At 38.4% G+C, this 17,609-nt stretch overlaps 1 protein-coding gene across 1 annotated transcript in view; it reads right to left on the bottom strand.

The window, feature by feature from the left end:
* The window catches only part of FRRS1 (ferric chelate reductase 1), a 31,351-nt gene that overhangs the window by 7,507 nt on the left and 6,235 nt on the right, over positions 1 to 17,609 (bottom strand). The window contains exons 2-8 of the mRNA XM_026700330.2: positions 16,139 to 16,334; positions 14,825 to 14,961; positions 13,609 to 13,703; positions 11,512 to 11,656; positions 6,291 to 6,470; positions 4,716 to 4,817; positions 3,510 to 3,657 (exon numbers count right to left, since the gene is read on the bottom strand). Coding sequence (XP_026556115.2) covers positions 3,510 to 3,657; positions 4,716 to 4,817; positions 6,291 to 6,470; positions 11,512 to 11,656; positions 13,609 to 13,703; positions 14,825 to 14,961; positions 16,139 to 16,334 — 1,003 coding nt within the window. The remainder of the gene's footprint in view (positions 1 to 3,509; positions 3,658 to 4,715; positions 4,818 to 6,290; positions 6,471 to 11,511; positions 11,657 to 13,608; positions 13,704 to 14,824; positions 14,962 to 16,138; positions 16,335 to 17,609) is intronic.

The following is a 17,609-nucleotide window of genomic DNA, read 5'->3' as shown; positions in this document are numbered from 1 at the left end:
AGCAAGAGAACCTGCTGGATTGCTGGTTTGCTAACTGCGTGTTCCCTACTGCTGAGTTGCTGAACGTTGAAGGAAGAAAGGAGGTTTGACTTATTCATATCTCTACTGCGAGGAGATATATTACTGGACTGATATTTGTAAGTTTACTGACCTCTTTTTCGACACTGGACTTTGCAACTGAATAATCCCCGGACAGACTGAACTAGTGAATGATATATGGACTGTTTGACTATGCTAAAACTCTTACTGGAATAAACTATTTAACTAGCACAGCGTATCTGTTTTACTGAGTGTAAGCTACAAAAACATTTATCTCACATATTTCACCTGCCTGCCTGACTGCTGTGCACATTCTGCTAGGGTGTATCCCTAACAGTATGCAATAATATCATAATTATCAGTATGCTGTTTATCTCTGCTGCAAGACATTTAGGTGGTGCTATGAATTTAGGTGATCCTGTCTCAATGTCTGAAGGGTGTGGACCAACCTAGTGGCTTTGGGTTTTGGGAACCCCCGATTCTGGGGACATTCCATCTCTTGTTCTGGATGGGGTTGCACAAGCATCAGCAGGACCCTGTGCACAATTTGGGGGGTCTCTCTGGCTCCTAGTGTATTCAAGGGACAAGTGGCAGCTGTGACCAGGAACAACTTTACCTAACTGTGTGTTGCATGCCAGTAGCACCCATTGCTGGCCTGGGAGGCCCTGCCCACAATCAATCACACATCCCATGTGGACAATTACAATGCACTCTACAGGAGGCTGCCCTTGAAAAGTATTGGAAACTTCAGCTTATGCAGAATGCAGCTATGCGAGTGGGTATTGTGCACTCTTCATTCGGCACAAGTTACACCTCTACTCTGCAAGTAGTATTTATTGGTTATCGGTTTGCTTCTGGATTCAATTCAAGGTGCTGGTGATGACCCTTTAGGTTACTTGAAGGATCACCTCTCTCCAACTATATCTGTCTACATCTAACAAAGGTATGCTCTACATTGCACCTACTAGGGACGTCATCTGGTGAGGCCCAGGAAAAGATCTTTTCTGTTGTGTTCCATCCTTTGAAACATTATCCCCCTAGATTAGCCCCAATCCTACTAGAATTGCATAGGGCCTAAGAGACTTGGTTTTGCTACTGGTGTGGGGAACTGAGCGTGGATAGTGCCCTTACGGTGGCTATGTTGATTATTGTTGATGAGTTTTGGTATGACTTGACTTTGAACTGTGTTTTTACATGGTTTTTATATTGTTCTTACCACTTAAGGGTTTTTTTTTATTATTGGGTTTTTCATATTGCTTTTAATTGCTCTGAGCCATCCAGAGTATTCTATTTGAAATGAATGGCTATATGAATTGAAATAATACATAAATACACTGCTCAAAAAAATAAAGGGAACACTTGAACAACACAATGTAACTCCAAGTCAATCACACTTCTGTGAAATCAAACTGTCCACTTAGGTAGCAACACTGATTGACAATCCATTTCACATGCTGTTGTGCAAATGGAATAGACAACAGGTGGAAAGCATAGGCAGTTAGCAAGACATCCCCAATAAAGGAGTGGTTCTGCAGGTGGTGACCACAGACCACTTCTCAGTTCCTATGCTTTCTGGCTGATGGTTTGGTCACTTTTGAATGCTGGCAGTGCTTTCACTCTAGTGGTAGCATGAGACAGAGTCTACAACCCACACAAGTGGCTCAGGTAATGCAGCTCATCCAGGATGACACATCAATGCGAGCTGTGGCAAGGTTTGCTGTGTCTGTCAGCGTAGTGTCCAGAGCATGGAGGTGCTACCAGGAGACAGGCCAGTACATCAGGAGACGTGGAGGAGGCCATAGGAGGGCAACAACCCAGCATCAGGACCGCTACCTCCGCCTTTGTGCAAGGAGGAACAGGAGGAGCACTGCCAGAGCCTTGCAAAATGACCTCCAGTGGGCCACAAATGTGCACGTGGCTGCTCAAACTGTCAGAAACAGGCTCCATGAGAGTGGTATGAGGGCCCGACATCCACAGGTGGGGGTTGTGCTTACAGCCCCACATCATGCAGGACTTTTGGCATTTGCCAGAGAACACCAAGATTGGCAAATTCACCACTGGCATCCTGTGCTCTTCACAGATGAAAGCAGGTTCACACTGAGCACATGTGACAGACGTGACAGGGTCTGGAGACGCCGTGGAGAACGTTCTGCTGCCTTCAAAATCCTCCAGCATGACCGGTTTGGCAGTAGGTCAGTAATGGTATGGGGTGGCATTTCTTTAGGGGGCCGCACAGCCCTCCATGTGCTCGCCAGAGGTAGCCTGACTGCCATTAGGTCCCGAGATGAGATCCTCAGACCCCTTGTGAGACCATATGCTGGTGCAGTTGGCCCTGGGTTCCTCCTAATGTAAGACAATGCTAGACCTCATGTGGCTGGAGTGTGTCAGCAGTTCCTGCAAGACGAAGGCATTGATGCTATGGACTGGCCCGCCCGTTCCCCAGACCTGAATCTAATTGAGCACATCTGGGACATCATATCTTGTTCCATTCACCAATGCCACATTGCACCACAGACTGTCCAGGAGTTGGGGGATGCTTTAGTCCAGGTGTGGGAGGAGATCCCTCAGGAGACCATCCGCCACCTCATCAGGAGCATGCCCAGGCATTGTAGGGAGGTCATACAGGCACGTGGAGGCCACACACACTACTGAATCTCATTTTGACTTGTTTTAAGGACATTACATCAAAGTCGGATCAGCCTATAGTGTTTTTTTCCACTTTAATTTTGAGTGTAACTCCAAATCCAGACCTCCATGGGTTGCTAAATTTGATTTCCATTGAAAATTTTTGTGTGAGTTTGTTGTCAGCACATTCAACTATGTAATGAACAAAGTATTTCATAAGAATATTTCATTCATTCAGGTCTAGGATGTCTTATTTTTGTGTTCCCTTTATTTTTTTGAGCAGTGTATAATTGTGACATCAGAATCTCGTTAATGGCTAAGATTTACTTTCCCAATGTGTTAATTTACAACTCTCAGCTTAATTTACCAGTACAATAAAAATGCTGTTTGGGAATGATGAGTCACAGATCATCTGGAAAGCAATCCAAGTTAAACTGCTTGGGTATTTCTTAAAAATGTAGTATGAAGTCTTGTATGAAATTTCTATTGCTATTCATATTGTGAATCTGCAATAGAAAGATCACACATGTACCAATAAAAATAAGGAAGGAGGGATTTAGTTTCATATTGACGGCAGCTGCAAGCATGGTATAACTCTACAAAGTACAAATGCAATATGTTAAAGACTCAAGGAAGAGAAAGGTTGCCATATCTGTACCTATTATTAACGCTCTTCCATAACCCCATTAAGATTAATCATGAATCAAGAATTATTTTTCCTTCTCCAACCTAAACATTAGCTAGCAACAGGTGACAACCAAGTAATGCTTGGAATTCAGCATGAAAAATATGCCTGATGTGAAACTTAATTTAATGTTTTTTTCCTACAGTCATAAACTTTTTACCTGTACTGATTTCACCATCAGCCAGAAATATGTAATAGTTTGCATCCAGATTATATCTTCCCGTAGAAGCTGGAAGGTGAATTCTTCTTCTGAAAGAACACTGGATAAGGTCGTCAGCCAGTCTCCAAGATATATTCTCCAAAGCACTCTGGAAAACAGGCAATGCAGATTTAACTTTTGTATCTCAAAAGATAAACCATCACATATATTGCAACTGCTTCTGTCAAAAGCTTATCAGGGACCTATCATTATCAAAGAAGGAATATACCAAACCCAAACAGGTTTAATTAGTTGGATTTTATGAAGCAGATAAGAAATACTTAGCAAGACAAGTCAGGGCTGCTTCCCATTATAAGTTTAGTGACCTTCTCAAATGTCTTCAGCACCATCCTGCTGGCTTATAAACTTTAATGCTTTTAAAAGCTAAAGACCAACATGTAACTAGACTGATCATTTTTCAGCAGCCAATTTGGGGCTTGCTAAGCCTATTGATCACATAATTAAACAAAAACTGGATCCTTCAAATATGATATGGAATCATTCAAAGAATACTTCAAACCTCAGTCCTCTCAACTCCGTTATCATGTGCCGTCTTTACCAGTTTTCTACAATACCAGTAAAAACAGGTATACACTGAACTTGTCAGGAATGAGGCAATGATTTCTCTAATATTTATTGTTGCAAAATGAAGCCAACTGAATGCAAACACCTTGATCCAAATAAGGACCTAAAATCTTGATAGTGCATTTTTTTTCCCTCCGAAATATACTAATCTGTGTGTAGAATAATAACAACCATATCTACATTCTGTAGAAACAGTTGAAGAAAGGCCCTATTTATTGCTTTGTGCAGCAACATTATATAGAACAACTGCATACAGACATATTAAGTTTAGAATTCTCCATTACATACTACTGTGCAAAATGCATAAAAATAACTCTGCAGAGAGCCAGAGACAGGATAAAGTTTCCTAAAGTGCAACCCCTTCAAACAGCTTCTTTAACTTTTGCAGTTGTTTTCCATGATGCAAGAAGATTTTCATACAGAAGTCCAGATTCTGTATGACAAAACGGGACAAAAATCACAGGTCTCCATGGATTTTGTTAGCAAGACAACTTATCTTGACATGTTTGTTTGTACTGTGCAAGGTATTTTGTAATAAGGGCATTCAGAGTTCAACCCTGTAATAACATGAAATTACAGTACCTTCGAGTCAAATTCTGGATAAGATCGCCCAACCAGGAAAGCTGTCCTGATGACAGCATGATGAACTTTACTAATGCAAAGATATGCATCATCACCACCACCCTGGAAATAACAAAGAGATTATTAGACTCTTTTTCCACTTTACTTTGCCAGTCTATATGGCCCACATTCAAATTTAGAGTAAGTTAGTAATTAAATCCAGCCTCCCCAAATGGCATCCTCTAAACATGTTACATTAGGCATGCATTTAACATGTTAGCTGTGGTTTAGTCATTTCACAAATTGGTAATTTTCATTTTTTTAATATCTTCTTTCTATCCATATTTTTTTTTAAAAAGCGCTGTTTATCACTTGTGGCAATATAGCACCTTGTGATCTTTGTAACTGCATTGTGCAAGTATGATTCTAAAAAAGGCTTGAATTGTGAGAACCATGAGAATTGTACATCAATCTACAAGCATTACTAGTTGTAAATTAATTTGGAAGGTATCAGGTTGGAGAAGGATGAGCTAGAGATGCATCTCTTTGATGCTTTATTTATGGTAGTAAACGCAAAGCTATGAAAATCATTATGTTCCATTTTAAAGGACAAATACCGGTGGCTGAAAAATCTGGTAAAACATAATAATGCAGGGTTTCATTAAAATAGTTTAGGGATAAGTTCATAAGAAATGAGGCTTAAATAAATATGTACCATTGGCCCAATAAAAAAGAGAATATGCTAGTAATTATGCAACATTTATCCTATTATCAAGAGTTAAAGAGTCTTCATGGAGCTTGGATATTAATGCACAACCTCCCATAATTGCCTGAGAATTCCCTCTCCCACATATTTTCAATTATCATAATCTCACTGCAACATTTCCAATAAGAATGCTAGAATCTGAGATTTCATGATTGCACAAGATTTTGACCACTTTTAATGTGCTTAACTTGGGCAGAATGCAGCTAGAATAGATGCTGGGCTAACCTTTTTTTTAAAAAAAACTATCCCTGCTACAAGCTATGTCAGAAAAGCATTACTTATCATGGGCAGTTTAATGAACAAATTCATGTAGGAAAAATTTTGATGAACACATTGTCAGCTTTGGAAGCCATATTACTACCAGAAGCTTCCACGCTGCCACATTCCTGTGCCTGGGAAAGTAGGAGGGGGGGAATGGTAGAGTGTTGGTAGTTAGACATAATAGCATGCTTCCCTTCGGTCAAGGTCATGTTATTCCTGCACCTGAAGGAGGACTGGTTGAAGGGATGTCTCTAGCTGGGGTGGATGGTGATTGGACCATGTGATGGACTGATGGGTGCAGGGCTTTTGAATTACTAAGGGAAAACCCGGAACTCTCCGATTTCGGTTTCCCCATATGTGCCAGTATACTACCCTAAATAAAAGGAAACGTTGAGAAAATGCCCGTTGCAGTGTTTTTAATTGGAGTTGAGTTTTTCTGGAATGCTGACACACCACCCTTTTGCTCACGCGCACTATATAAATTACCCAAGTTAAAACACTAATAAACGACCACAGGAGTAGCCTCAAAAGGTGCTGCCATTTTTCCAGGTGTCAGAAGACTTACTAACCATCCACTGATCATGAGATAATGCAAATGCAATATAGCCTTCACTGGGACCACTCATTTCAATCCACACGGAGTCATTATCTTGCTTGAAGGAGAGAAAGAAGCAATTGTTGGATTTAGGATCACAGTGTGTTGGATTTCTCACACAGAATTTGCGATCTCCACAGTCTGAAGAGTTGAACTAAGGAGACAAAAAGCAAGGTTATATTACTCCACATACCACTGCTGGAGAAATGGGGCATTTTCAGAGCATCAGTAAGTTATAGGATTTAAGGGAAATACATTTCCCACAACCACAAAGTTCTATTTACCGATTAAAAATTGTGCCCCTAAATACTTTTGTGGCTCTCGGCACAAGAACCATTTAATAGATGAGCCTATAAAATCACACAATATTAGACTTTGGTTAAGGGGAATGTAAAATAAAAACAAGAGAAGAACTGGTGGCAGAGGGATAGGCAATGGTATTCTTATTTACAACTATTAGAAAGATTTAAAGTAGATAAATAAGTTTATGGTTTTGTAAGACTGAATTTGAAATAGAATTGTATGCAGATGATGAACATGTAACTGCTAAAAGGTATAAAGTTTTGCTGAAATTTGAAATAAGAAATAAGAACAAGTGAAAATGTATGATACAGGGAGCTAAAAATCTAGTTATACATTTATTTGTATTGCAATGTTTCTAGGCGGCCCATCTTCCTCAAGGAACGATTCTGAGCAGCGTACAGTATAATCAACATATAAAACAGCATATAAAATTAATAATAAAACATTAAGATTAATGTAGGATCAAAAGTTTTAAAAATTGTAAGATTATAACATTATAAAATTTTATTTCAAAGAACGAAAAATAAGAATTCCAAGATGGTCATTTAACGTTGGTAATAAGGCGGAGAGAGGATTCTCATGGCACCAGCCATCCCCACGGTTACATGGACCTTTGTGTCCCCTCCAGCAAGACCAGGACAGCATGAGTCCATCTCACCCTTAGAAGAAGGATGTTCCATAATGTGGAGGGAGTGGCAGAGAAGGCGTTCTTCCTAGACCCTGCCAGTCAAAATTATTTGACTGACAGGGCCTGCAGTGTATCCTCCCTGCCTGATTGAGTGGGTTGGGCTGATGTGATGGGGCACAGCTGGTCCCACAGGAAGCCTGGCCACATGCCATGTAGAACTTTATAGGTTATGACAAATACCGGACCCAGTGCATTTTGCGGACCAAAGCTTTTGTGAGTCTAACAGGATCCTCAAGTTATGCACTGGGTCTAACAGGGCTAGTGTGACTCCATCCAAGACCGAAAGTGATAAACTCCTAGATACAGGGGGCCCACGCACAGCCACTCTGCCTTACCAAGGTTCAATTGAAGTCTCTTATTCCCCATCCTGACCCCCACAGCCACCAGACACCATGAAAGTATGTCCACTGCATCACTCACTTCACCCAGGAGGGAGATATATAGCGGATATCATCAGCATATTCGTGATACTTTGTCCCCTGCTGAGAAGTGATCTTACCCAGCAATTTCATGTACATGTTAAAAAGGAGTGGAGAAAGCACTTAGCTCTACAGCACCCCACAAAGGAGGGGCCATGAAATAAAACCTGGAAAATTTCAAAAACACACACGGATTCCGTAGTTTTTAAAAATTAAATCGAGACCAGAGGGTTGGTTTTTTTTTGAGGAGGATCGAAGAACAAATCCCAATAAGGATTTTGTTCTTATACCCGATAATTGCTGCAAGATTATTCTATGAACAAAGATGGAAAGATTCAGCATTATCCCACAATAGAGGAATAACCATTAAAGATGATGGAACTTCTTGAGATGGCTAAATTGACTCAAATATGAAATGAGAAAAAATAGTATCTATTTATTGCTGGCTGGAAACCCCTTATGAATTTTTTGCATAAAACAGAAAAAAAAGCTTATAGTTTATGGTTATAATTAATTAAATTATAGAAAGAAAAGAGTTATGTTGTAACCATAGAGATAAATTTGTAATTGTACTGATATTATATTGACATTTTGTAATAATATACTGGCATTATATTAGTACTTATAATTCAAAAGTACAACTTTATATCTTTTTTCTTTTCTATTTTTGCTAATGCGTTTTTCTTTTATTGCACTTTTAGCTTTGTTTCTTTTCCTCCTCATTTTACATTACATTAGTTTCTAATCTTTCTTTTCAAAAATATTAGTATAAAATTATATTTTGGAAGATAAAAACTGAATTTATCTTTTTATATGTAATTTAATCAGTTCTGTTTTGTTGTTTTGGTTCATTCTTTTCATATTAAAGCATTTTTAAAGAGTTCATTTTTCTGGCAATTATTATGCTCTAAGCCTCAAATCCACAATTCTGTTTAAGCCAGATTCTTGACATCACAGCAACAGAAGTCTATAATTTGGGATGCACACTACAATTACAGTCCTAGTCAGATACTTAAATGTACAATACGGATATAGATATTTATTCTGTAAAACAATTAAAGGCTTTTTAAATCAACACAAAGTGCTCTAGTAATTACTAACTCTATGCAGGTTAAAATGCACAGAGGTCTTTTTTTTTTAAGAGGACAGAATTTTGGTCATTCTGCAAAAAGCCTAAAAGAAATTATTTTTTTAAAAAAAATTCTATAGCACCACTTTATTTAGACAGCCGTGAAAGTCATCTTGCCATATAAATTTAAGATAGATAGATAGATAGATAGATAGATAGATAGATAGATAGATAGATAGATAGATAGATAGATAGATAGATAGAATAGATAGATAGATAGATGGTAGATCGATAGGTCGAGAGAGAGAGAGAGAGGGAGAGGGTACCAATATCTAGGAAGTGTGCTCATGATAACCCACACCTTACCTAATCACTTCCCATTTAAACCACAATGTTTGAATCACTCTATATGGACATATAGTTGAAGTCTCCAACTGGTCCAGCATGAACTGGTCCAGCAGTGTGCAGTTCTGAATGCTCTATATTTTGCTCGTGTTACACCACTGCTGTGTGAGAGCTGCACTGGCTTCCGGTTTATTTTGGGGTGCAATATAAGGTGATAGTTTTCACCTTTAAAGTCCTGCATGGTACAGACCATGTTATTTAAGATATTTTCTCTTCTCAATGACATCTAACCATCCTTCCACATGGTGTAAGGATGGGTGTGGCTCAGTTCCCCCCTTTTAAACATTGCCATTTGGTGGCACCTAAAAAGCTCTTTCTGTAGAAACACCTCATCTATCAGACAGTCTCCCCTTGAGTTATGGAGGATCCCTATCATCTCTGCCTTCTAGAAGGTTGATAAGACCTGGCTTTTTTCTCGGGTTTTGAGCTAGGATGGGAAATGAGCTCAACATTTTTCTTTTTGAGATGCAGTATTAGAGTGCCTGATGCTAGGTTAGAGCTTTAATTTTGTTGTATTTTTTGTCATATGTGTACGTGGCTGATAGTTAGGGTTTGTTTTATATAACATGAGCAACCATATCAATGTTTAAGTAAATAAAGCAACCGAATATAAAGGAAACTCTAGTATAGAAGTATAAGAAGTAAATAAATATCCTAATCATTTTATCAATATTAGGATGTCATTGCTGGAAAGTTACTTATTAAGTGCAATTGTTGATAGTCCACTAAAATGCTACTGGATATGGCCAGCAATATGCATCAAATCAAGTTCTATTTGCAATTCAAATTAATACATCATTTGAGCAAAATCTATCAAACCAAAACCTTAAGATACACATTTAATAAAGGTTGTTTATTTTTTTAAAATGCTTTCAGACTTATAGGAGATATGGAAACAGTCAGACCTCACTTGGTAGGGTAGAGATGCAGCCTTGGAGCTGCATCTCAAGTTCCTGTCATATTGATCTCTTATTATGGCAGGAAAGAGAAAACATTCTTCCCCAAAGCCATGAACTCCAGTCACTCACATCTGGAAACATGTGACTTTTCAAAGAACTTCTTTGCATATAACATGTGCCATTATAGGCTCTAGACGGCACTTTGAATTTTGTCCAGAAACAGATCAATGGTGACATCAATGAACTTTCCAACTTTCTAAAAGGAGCCACGTATAGAATGCACTACAGTAATACAGTAATTCAAGCAGGATATAATTAAGGCATGCATTACTACGGTCAGATCCAATATCTCTAGGAATGCATGCAGTTACACACTAGATTTAGCATGCAAGCATACTTCTAGCTGTCACTGAAACCCGAGCAAATTCAGTCCTAAACAAGGAGTGCTCCAAAATGCACAGCTGAATTTGAGGAGTTTGTAATCTTGGCTAGATTGAATATGTTGCTCTGCATTTTTCCATTAACTTATTTATTGGGTTTATGTGCTGCTCCAGGTACAGATGAGTGAGTGTAGATATAGGACCTAACATTTGTAAATCAAGTTAAACATTGCAATATCTAGTAAAAAAGCAAAGTCACCATAATAAAAACATCTAAGCATGCCAAAACTCTAGGCAGCCTCTCCCAATTTTATTCATTTATTTATATTAAAAAGTTGTATGCTGCATTTCAAGAGAGTTTGGGCAATACAAAACCATAATTAAAATAGTGAGATAGGAACCCCAAACATCACCCCTTAAAGCCATTCTTACAAGAAGGGCATATATTTTACCAAGGTATCCCTAAATATTGTACCCAATCAGTCTGAACTTTGACCCAAAAGGGTTTAAAAATTATCTCCATTCCAAAACTTGTGGAGCCAAGATAAAAAAAAAAAAGTACTTTCCAACCAGTAATTGTTACCTTTGTAACTGCTACAAAGAAGTTTGAAAGTCATTTTTTAAAGATATTTTTCTCTCATGCTTTTTTGTTATTCATTTTCATATTTACAAAAATATAATCTTCTATAATCATTTTCTGTTTCTTCTTCTATGTTTCAGTAGCTTTTAAACTTTTTTCTAAAATCTTCTTTTAATAAAAAAAAATTATTAAGAAAAGATAAATATAACCCACACAAAGAAAAGCTCTTTTGGGGCGCTCCATAATTTTTAAAACTGGGAAGTGATCCTGAGAAAAGCAGTTTAAGAAACACCAATCTAGATAATGCATATGAAACTCAAATAAGGCTTTGTACAAATATTTATTCATGAAATGTATACATTGCTTCAATACATTAGCAATACTCTAGGTTTTTCTGCTATGTGTAAGAAAATGCAGCAATAACAACAATCCATTAACTCATTCCTACTTACTGGCTGGCTTATGGAAGAGACAGGCAAGGATGTTGGAATAGTCCAATCCGTAAACATTGTTGTCAAAGGAACCATACTAGGTTGAGAAATCTTAGGACCAGGAATTTTTACCCAATAGATAATGAATTTTTGTACAACTGTGAGTCTGTGAAGAGACAAAGCCTCTTAGTTAACAACTGTAAAGATACCTAACACAGACATACAATACCCTTTTAAAAAATGATCCCACCAAACATCCATCTAAATTAACCCAGAAAATCTACCATTTGTTCCTTTAAGAGTTATTTAAACCCATTCCAGAGTTATTTAAATTTTAATTCCTAATTAAAAAGTGGTAGGAGGATTAATCATAACCAATGACTGATAGAGGCAAAAGTCCCAGGGATTCATACAGATCTATAACAAATGTTAAAGGAAGAGACCATATCCAATCTTTGTGGTATTTATTCTCCAGATCGTTTGAGTTTCTTAACTGTATTGCAGGTGATCAGTCTAGATCAGTGGTAGCTAACCTTTTTGGGCTTGTGTGCCAAAAATTGTGCGCACACTTGCACACTCACACTCGCATGCCAGCACCTAAAAGGCAATGCGCATGCCCCCACGCCCCCTAGGCATGCACACGCAATCCCCACCCACCCACCCCTGCCACCCCCTTACCTGCACTGCACCTCACAGCTGATTTTTGGCCGGTTTGAGGCCTTTTTCGGCCTCCCAGAGGCTTGAGGAAGCCTTCTGCAGGCTTTGCAGGCCAAAAACTAGCCCCGTTTCGTCACTTCTGGTATTTTCGGAAAAATGGGAAGTGATGAAACGGAGCTAGTTTTTGGCCTGCAAAGCCTGCAGAAGCCTTCCTCAAGCCTTTGGGAGGCCGAAAAAGGCCTCAAACCAGTCGAAAATCAGGCGCACAGTGAGGTAAGTTTGCCTGCAGCTTGTGTGCTGGCACAAATGGCTCTGTGTGCCACCTGTGGCACATGTGCCATAGGTTTGCCATCACAGGTCTAGATACAGAGAAACTAAACTAATGAAAAGAAAATCTTCCCAATGTCTACATACTGTTTATACTAGCCTTCAGACTAGAAGCTCTGAGACAGCTCCTAATTACCTAGAACAGTGGTTTTCCACTTGTGGTCTGTGGACTCTGGGGGCTGTGATGTCAGAATACAGAATAACAGAGTTGGAAGGCATCTTGGAGGTCTTCTAGGCCAACCCCCTGCCATTTCAGACAAAGGGTGGTCCAATCTCCTCTTAAAAACTCCCAGTGAGGGAGAATTCACAACTTCTGGAGGCAAGTTGTTCCACTGATTAATTGTAATGTCAGAAAATTTCTCCTTAGTTCTAGGTTGCTTCTCTGCTTGATCAGTTTCCATCCATCGCTTCTTATCCTCCCTTTCTTTGTGGCAATCCCTTAGATATTGGAACACTCCTACCATGTCACCCCAGTCCTTCTTTTCATTAAACTGGATATACCCCATTCCAGCAATTGTTCTTTATATGTTTTAGCCTCCAGTCCCCTAATCATCTTTGTTGCTCTTCTACTGCACTCTTTCTAGTGTCTCAACATCTATTTTACATTGTGGCGACCAAAGATGGATGCAGTATTCCAGGTATGGTCTTACCAAGACATTATAAAGTGATATTAACACTTCACATGATGTTGATTCTATCCCTGTTAATGCAGCCTAGGATTGCCTTGGCTTTTTTGGCAGCTGCAGCCCACTGCTGGCTCATATTTAGGTGATACACTCACAGGAGGTTTGCAAAGGCTTAAAGAAGTGTTATGATTTAAATCTTGAGTTATGTCTTGTGGGGTCTGTGGCCATAAAAGGTATTTTAAGCGGGTCCATGGTGAAGAAAAGTTTGAGAACCACTGACCTAGAGGGTTCAACCTTGGTTCAAGTTGAGCTGAAGCTCTTGCCAGCTGCTTTGTACAAATAAAACAGGGATTCCAACACTGATATGTGAAGACTGAAAGGTCATACAGGACTTTGTCACCATGACATTCAGTTCAGAGATTTGCATATCTTTCATATTCTGCAGGCCATACATATTTTTGAAAGGAATACATCAGAACATCTAGGAAAATTATTTTAATACACTTACAGAAATTGTACATTCTTTGGTGCATCTCTAGGAGCAATCCAATAAGCATCCATATGGTTTTTCTTAGAGTCACTGGTGTGACTAACAGCTGAATTCTACAAAGTACAGAAGCCCCATTTTAGCATTACATAATGGCTGGATTCATACATGGCACTTTATCAAGCTACTGTATTAACAATAGCTTTTTGATAAGCCGCAAGCACTTGAGTACCAACAATGCATCAAGTCAGAAAGCAAAATATATAAAGACTTAGTAAAATGTATGAACCAACTCAATTATTAGGTTTATAAACCATACTAAATTCCAATCTAACAATTCATAACTGGTTCACAAACACCAAGCCATACAAAAACTAAATTTTGGTTCAACACACCATAGTGCCGAACAACTTCACTGGAACACCTAGGGTTAATGTACAAGCAATCCCATATGAAAGGCAGTCTGAGTTCCTACATCCTAAACCATTTAAGGCTATAAATGTATGCACTAGGAGTTTTATTCTACCTAAAATCGGATTGTGTTATCAAATGATTTCCCTCAGCTTTTAATTTTTAAGATTTCAGTTGCTCAGTGTTATTAGATATTTTAATATTTCATTTTAATGGTTCTTTTATTTGAAGGTGCTTTTACTATTTTATTATATTTTCATATTATAGCTTCTAGCCTACATATTCTCAGGAAGGCCATCCCTATAAAGAGCTGTGTTACTCAGAGGAAGGCAGCAAATCATGTTTCATTTTAATATCTGCATACCACCTGTTTAAAATTTCAACCACTTGAGGATTTATTTCTGTTATCTGAACCCACCAGAAACTCATCAATATTACTTAATCTGCACATTGCTCTACAATCTGAATATGTCCATCAGAAAAAGATAAGAAGGATTCTGAAAAGTTAAGTGAGATAAAAACCACACAGGGGAAGGATATATAAAACATGGCAATATAGTGTGCTAACAGCTACTAACTTATTCTGCATCGGATAACCAGCAGAGGGAACCCCGATATTTAAACTTAATCTATAAAGGAAAAATAGTCTATAAAGGAAAAGGTATTATTATTAAAGCATCATTAGTGTTGATTAATTCCAATATGAAACTGATGCAAATATAAAACTGTAATTTAAAGCAACAGTGTTAGGAATGCTCCCTACATTATTTATTGCTAAAAGCTAGTCAAAATTGGCTGTCAGAAGCCATTTTCAAGATTTTCTTACCTTTACATGTCCACATTTCAGGAGCTGAGACCGTTTCCGATCAGCTAATGCAAAAGAACCAATGGGCGGGTCTTCCAAGCGGTCAGCATTACGAGCTTGTAGCAAAAAGCCTTCAAATGCAGGGCCAGAAAAACTAACTAAAATCAAGAATTTGAGAAAAGGAATGGAGATGAATCTCAGTTTATTCTGGCCACAAGAGCAGGCCTCAAATCCAGCATTTTGTAAAATTGCCAACTGCCAGGTGTATATGGACTTCTACTCCCAGAATTCTCTTCAATGGCTAAGGTGGTTATGGGAATTATAATACAACTAGAACACGTTTAAAATACAATGTAAAAACCTGGAACAATGTTAGCTTGTCTTTTCGTGTTTACCACATAATTTGAACGTTACACAGTCACCCTTTTATTTTTATTTTTAAAAAAAACAGATACTATAATCTAAAACAAACTTCAGTTACAGAACCTGAATTAAGACAGACAAGATGGCAACTTCCTAGGATGGTAGCATGGTAATTTAGAAAACACTCTTGAAAAACCTATGTTGCTAGGAAAATAAAAGTGGCATACCTGCCCTAGGCTCCTTCTGGAAACTCCTCAACTTTTAAGAGTGGAAAAACCAGTAGAGCCTATTATAAATGTTGTTTATAGTTTATATGTTCTCGCATTAGGAATGAACCATTGTGAACTCAAACTGGGCCCAACAAGTCATTCCAACCCATTAGGGAAAGCTAACCTATAACCAGCATTTCACACACATTTCTGAAGGAAACAGCAGTGGGGAAAAAAAATTGTCAAATTTGAATGACTGCCCATCCCACCAAGAAAGGAGTGATCTGTGTGCCACATGCAGCACAATTAAAAAAGTAAACATATAAATGTTCATATTTAAAAAGTACATTTAATCTGCGACATGACCAAAATTGAGCCCAAAATTTCTGTTGCTAAGCCAGACATTTGTTAACTGAATTTTACCCTATTGTACGTCTTTTCTTGCAACCGTTGTTAAATGAATCACTGCAGTTGTTAAGTTAGGAACATGGCTGTTCAGTGAATCTGGCTTTCCTAGAGAAAGGCCCAGAGACACTGCAACCGTCATAAACTTGAGTCGCTTGGCAAGCATCTAAATTTGTGACATGGGGATGCTGCAATGGTCATAAGGATGAAAAATGTTTATAAGCCATATTTTCAATGCCACTGTAACTTTGAACGGCCACTAAACTAATATGTATGCTGAGGACATATATATAAACAAGCACAAAAACATGAGAAGATGGTGTTAGCACCATAAGAGAGCCTTGGCGAAAATCAATACCTTTCACACGATCTCCTGGCTTAAATTCTGTCACATTGACTTCAATGGTATGCTTGGGAAATTCCTGAGGTGACCCTCCGTGAAAAGGCAACATGGAGTCACAGGATTCGGATACTCTTCCATCTGGGTAACCAACTGATTGATCAGAAAGGCACGCAAGCAGCCAAGCAATAAAAATTATTCTGGAAGATTTCATCTATCAAAACAAATTAAGAGTGAACATCACAGAGCTGTTGTCATTCCTTCCTTCACATTTTCCCAAAGCAGCCTTGCAGGAACCTTGATCTTTTAAAGTTTAACCCCAACCTCTTTCCTTTTTCTTAAATGAATCAGAACAATCATTTTGATTCGCCTCCAGAATTAAAGGGTCTTGGGTTATTTTGAACATCTCTTACTATAAACTACTGAAACCTACTGTGCTGCATACATGAACAGGTTATATACATGTATGCAACATGTACATGAACAGGTTTTGCAGGCCCCTACCAGTATACAACCTTGTTAATTCTCTGTAGGCCCAGATAAAATGAGCCAGTATAGCCACCTGCTCAAAGTCAAAGAATAAGAGATGGTTTCTATGATGATAATTTCTGCCAGGAACAGACTTTTACCATAGTTTACTAACATATATAGGTAGTCCTTCGCTTATGACTGTGATTAAGCACACAATTTTAGTTCTATGTTGTGATTATCATAAAACAAACCATTGTGTGACTGCACACGATTTTACGACATTTTTTGAAGTGGTTGTTAAGCAAATGCAGGAGTTGTCAAATGAATAGAGTGGTCTTGAAGCAAGCCCATTATTTGTCATGTAAATGCCAGTTTCTGGGGAAAAGTTGTAAATCGCTATCACATGATTGTGGGATGCTGCAAACGGCCATAAATGTGGGTCAGTTACCAAGAGCCCAAAAGGCAGTTGTGTGATTACAAAGGGACCCCAGACACTGGAACTTCAAATCCAGGTTATAAGTAGCTGTTTTAAGGTCCACCATAACCTTGAATGGTGACTAAGCAACCAGTTGTAAATCAAGGACCATCTGTCTTCCAAAGGTTACTTTTCTGCTATTCCTTTCTTCTGGCCAAGGAAGACTATAGCATTCTGCTTTTCATAAGGAAGAGAGACCTTACCTTCGCTAGAATCCCAAAGGATAGAGTGGGCCAAGAGATAGTCACTGGAGTAAGATTCCCTAGTGAGCTTCATGGCCAACTGGATTTTTGTACTAAATTCTTTCCAGCTGGTTTCACATCAGTTTCTTAATTCAGTGTGCCCACTTTCTTCCTTCATTCCCCATGTTGCAAGATATTGATTCATTTCTTTGCTTTCACTTTATTAAATTTAGGCAACCTGGCTCATGATTACTCTGGATGGCTTACACTTTAAAGAAACATAAAAATAAAAATAAAGAATCATGCACAAACAGGGGGGAAAATGCAAAGCACACCAAAGAGACAACTTATGGGGTCTTTA

This window comes from Pseudonaja textilis, chromosome 3 (genome assembly GCF_049901715.1).
Source record: "Pseudonaja textilis isolate UNSWEBS1 chromosome 3, rPseTex1.2, whole genome shotgun sequence".
Classification (NCBI taxonomy): domain Eukaryota; kingdom Metazoa; phylum Chordata; class Lepidosauria; order Squamata; family Elapidae; genus Pseudonaja; species Pseudonaja textilis.
This window is presented reverse-complemented; position numbering and strand designations above follow the sequence as displayed.